Genomic DNA, 1,445 nt, shown 5'->3' on the forward strand with positions numbered 1-1,445 from the left:
TTTCTGGGGGCTCTGCCCCCAGACCCCCGTTTCTGTGGGGGCTTTTGCCCCCACACCCCCGATATACGTATTATTCAGCCTTTTCCAAAACGAAACAGCTTTTCTTTTTTTTTTTTTTTTTTTTTTGGTCTTTTCAAAAAAAAAATTCGCACCACGTGCAACCCTTGATTCTTCTCGGCCCGTACATTACAAGACAACAAATACAACAAATAACCCCTGCTTTTGAAATCGAACAATTCCACGTGCTTTAACAATGAAATGGCTAACAAATAAATTTAAACCACAAACTAACCTGATCGGAGGGAGACCTTCATTGATTGTCCTCGCCAGTTGGTTTATACATTTGGGAAATGGCTTCAAGGAAAGAGCTCATCAAGCTGCTGGAAGTTGAGTGAGTCCGTCTCCACATATATTCTGCGAGGTAGGAGTCAAACTGATCATCGACAGTGCAAGATGACAGTTGCCACTTAATGGCATTCCATGTACCCTCAATACTATTGGTGTTAGCGCCAGTTTCCGGGTCGCTAAAATGAATTGAGTGGTTCACAGTTAGGTGTTTAAACCCTTCTTCCCCTAGACAATTATAAGACTTCCAACAGTCTGATACAATAGTGGTACCAGGCAGTATGGAAGTCTTGATAACGTCCAGGAGAACGTCCTTACTCCTATTTTCAACGACCCGGAAAAAACACCGGGAAGAACCACGTTCAACCCCACCAAACACCCATTTCCCATTCACTCTTTTGCCTCTATTATACTTTCTCTTTCCGAACTTACTTTCATCTATTTCAACAATCATACCCACACCACCAATCATACTACTGTCTTTTACACATACATCAACACACACCTCGCGACAAAAATGCCTCCAATCACACACGGTCGCGGAACTAACCCCCATCTCAGATATGATAAATTCCACGGGCACCTTCCCGACCCAAAAATAAGTGAGAAGGAGCACCTGGATTATGGATAAATGGCTCTCTGAGAACCACGACCCCTTCCGCACAGACCTTTTAACATGATGAGGATTGGCCCCTTTCTTTCTGCAGACCCATACAAATCCATCCATGCAATCCTTGCGCTCGGCCAAGCTCATCATACATTCACATTGCATACACTTATATTCTGATGCAATTAATTTAACTTTCATACACCAATCAATTACAGCCTTGCATCCGTCCTTTTCTAAACCATACAACAATTTCGCGGTCAATTTCTCCATTGGGGGTGAACGGCAAATAAAAAAACAATATAGAATTATATGGAGACAACTCACAGTAGCACAGAAGGCGATCCCCAGCAGAACCAAACAGCACAGAACAAAAGAAATGCACTAATGAACAGAATAACACAAAACCGGAATTAAGGGCGATTAATTAGCCAATCAGATAATTGAGGACTGGTGGAGGGTATTAACATCATTTTCGGAGAAGAAAAGCTAA

The 1,445-nt window shown here is 42.4% G+C and overlaps 1 protein-coding gene across 1 annotated transcript; it reads right to left on the reverse strand.

Moving 5' to 3' along the window:
- Positions 1-310: 310 nt before the first annotated feature.
- Positions 311-1,225, reverse strand: LOC150081236 (uncharacterized). The gene has a single exon (XM_090379463.1). The coding sequence runs from the start codon at positions 1,223-1,225 to the stop codon at positions 311-313; it is 915 nt and encodes a 304-aa protein (XP_090235589.1).
- Positions 1,226-1,445: the final 220 nt, after the last annotated feature.

This window comes from Mastigoproctus giganteus, chromosome 8 (assembly GCF_048544385.1).
Source record: "Mastigoproctus giganteus isolate SK-2022 chromosome 8, ASM4854438v1, whole genome shotgun sequence".
Classification (NCBI taxonomy): domain Eukaryota; kingdom Metazoa; phylum Arthropoda; class Arachnida; order Uropygi; family Thelyphonidae; genus Mastigoproctus; species Mastigoproctus giganteus.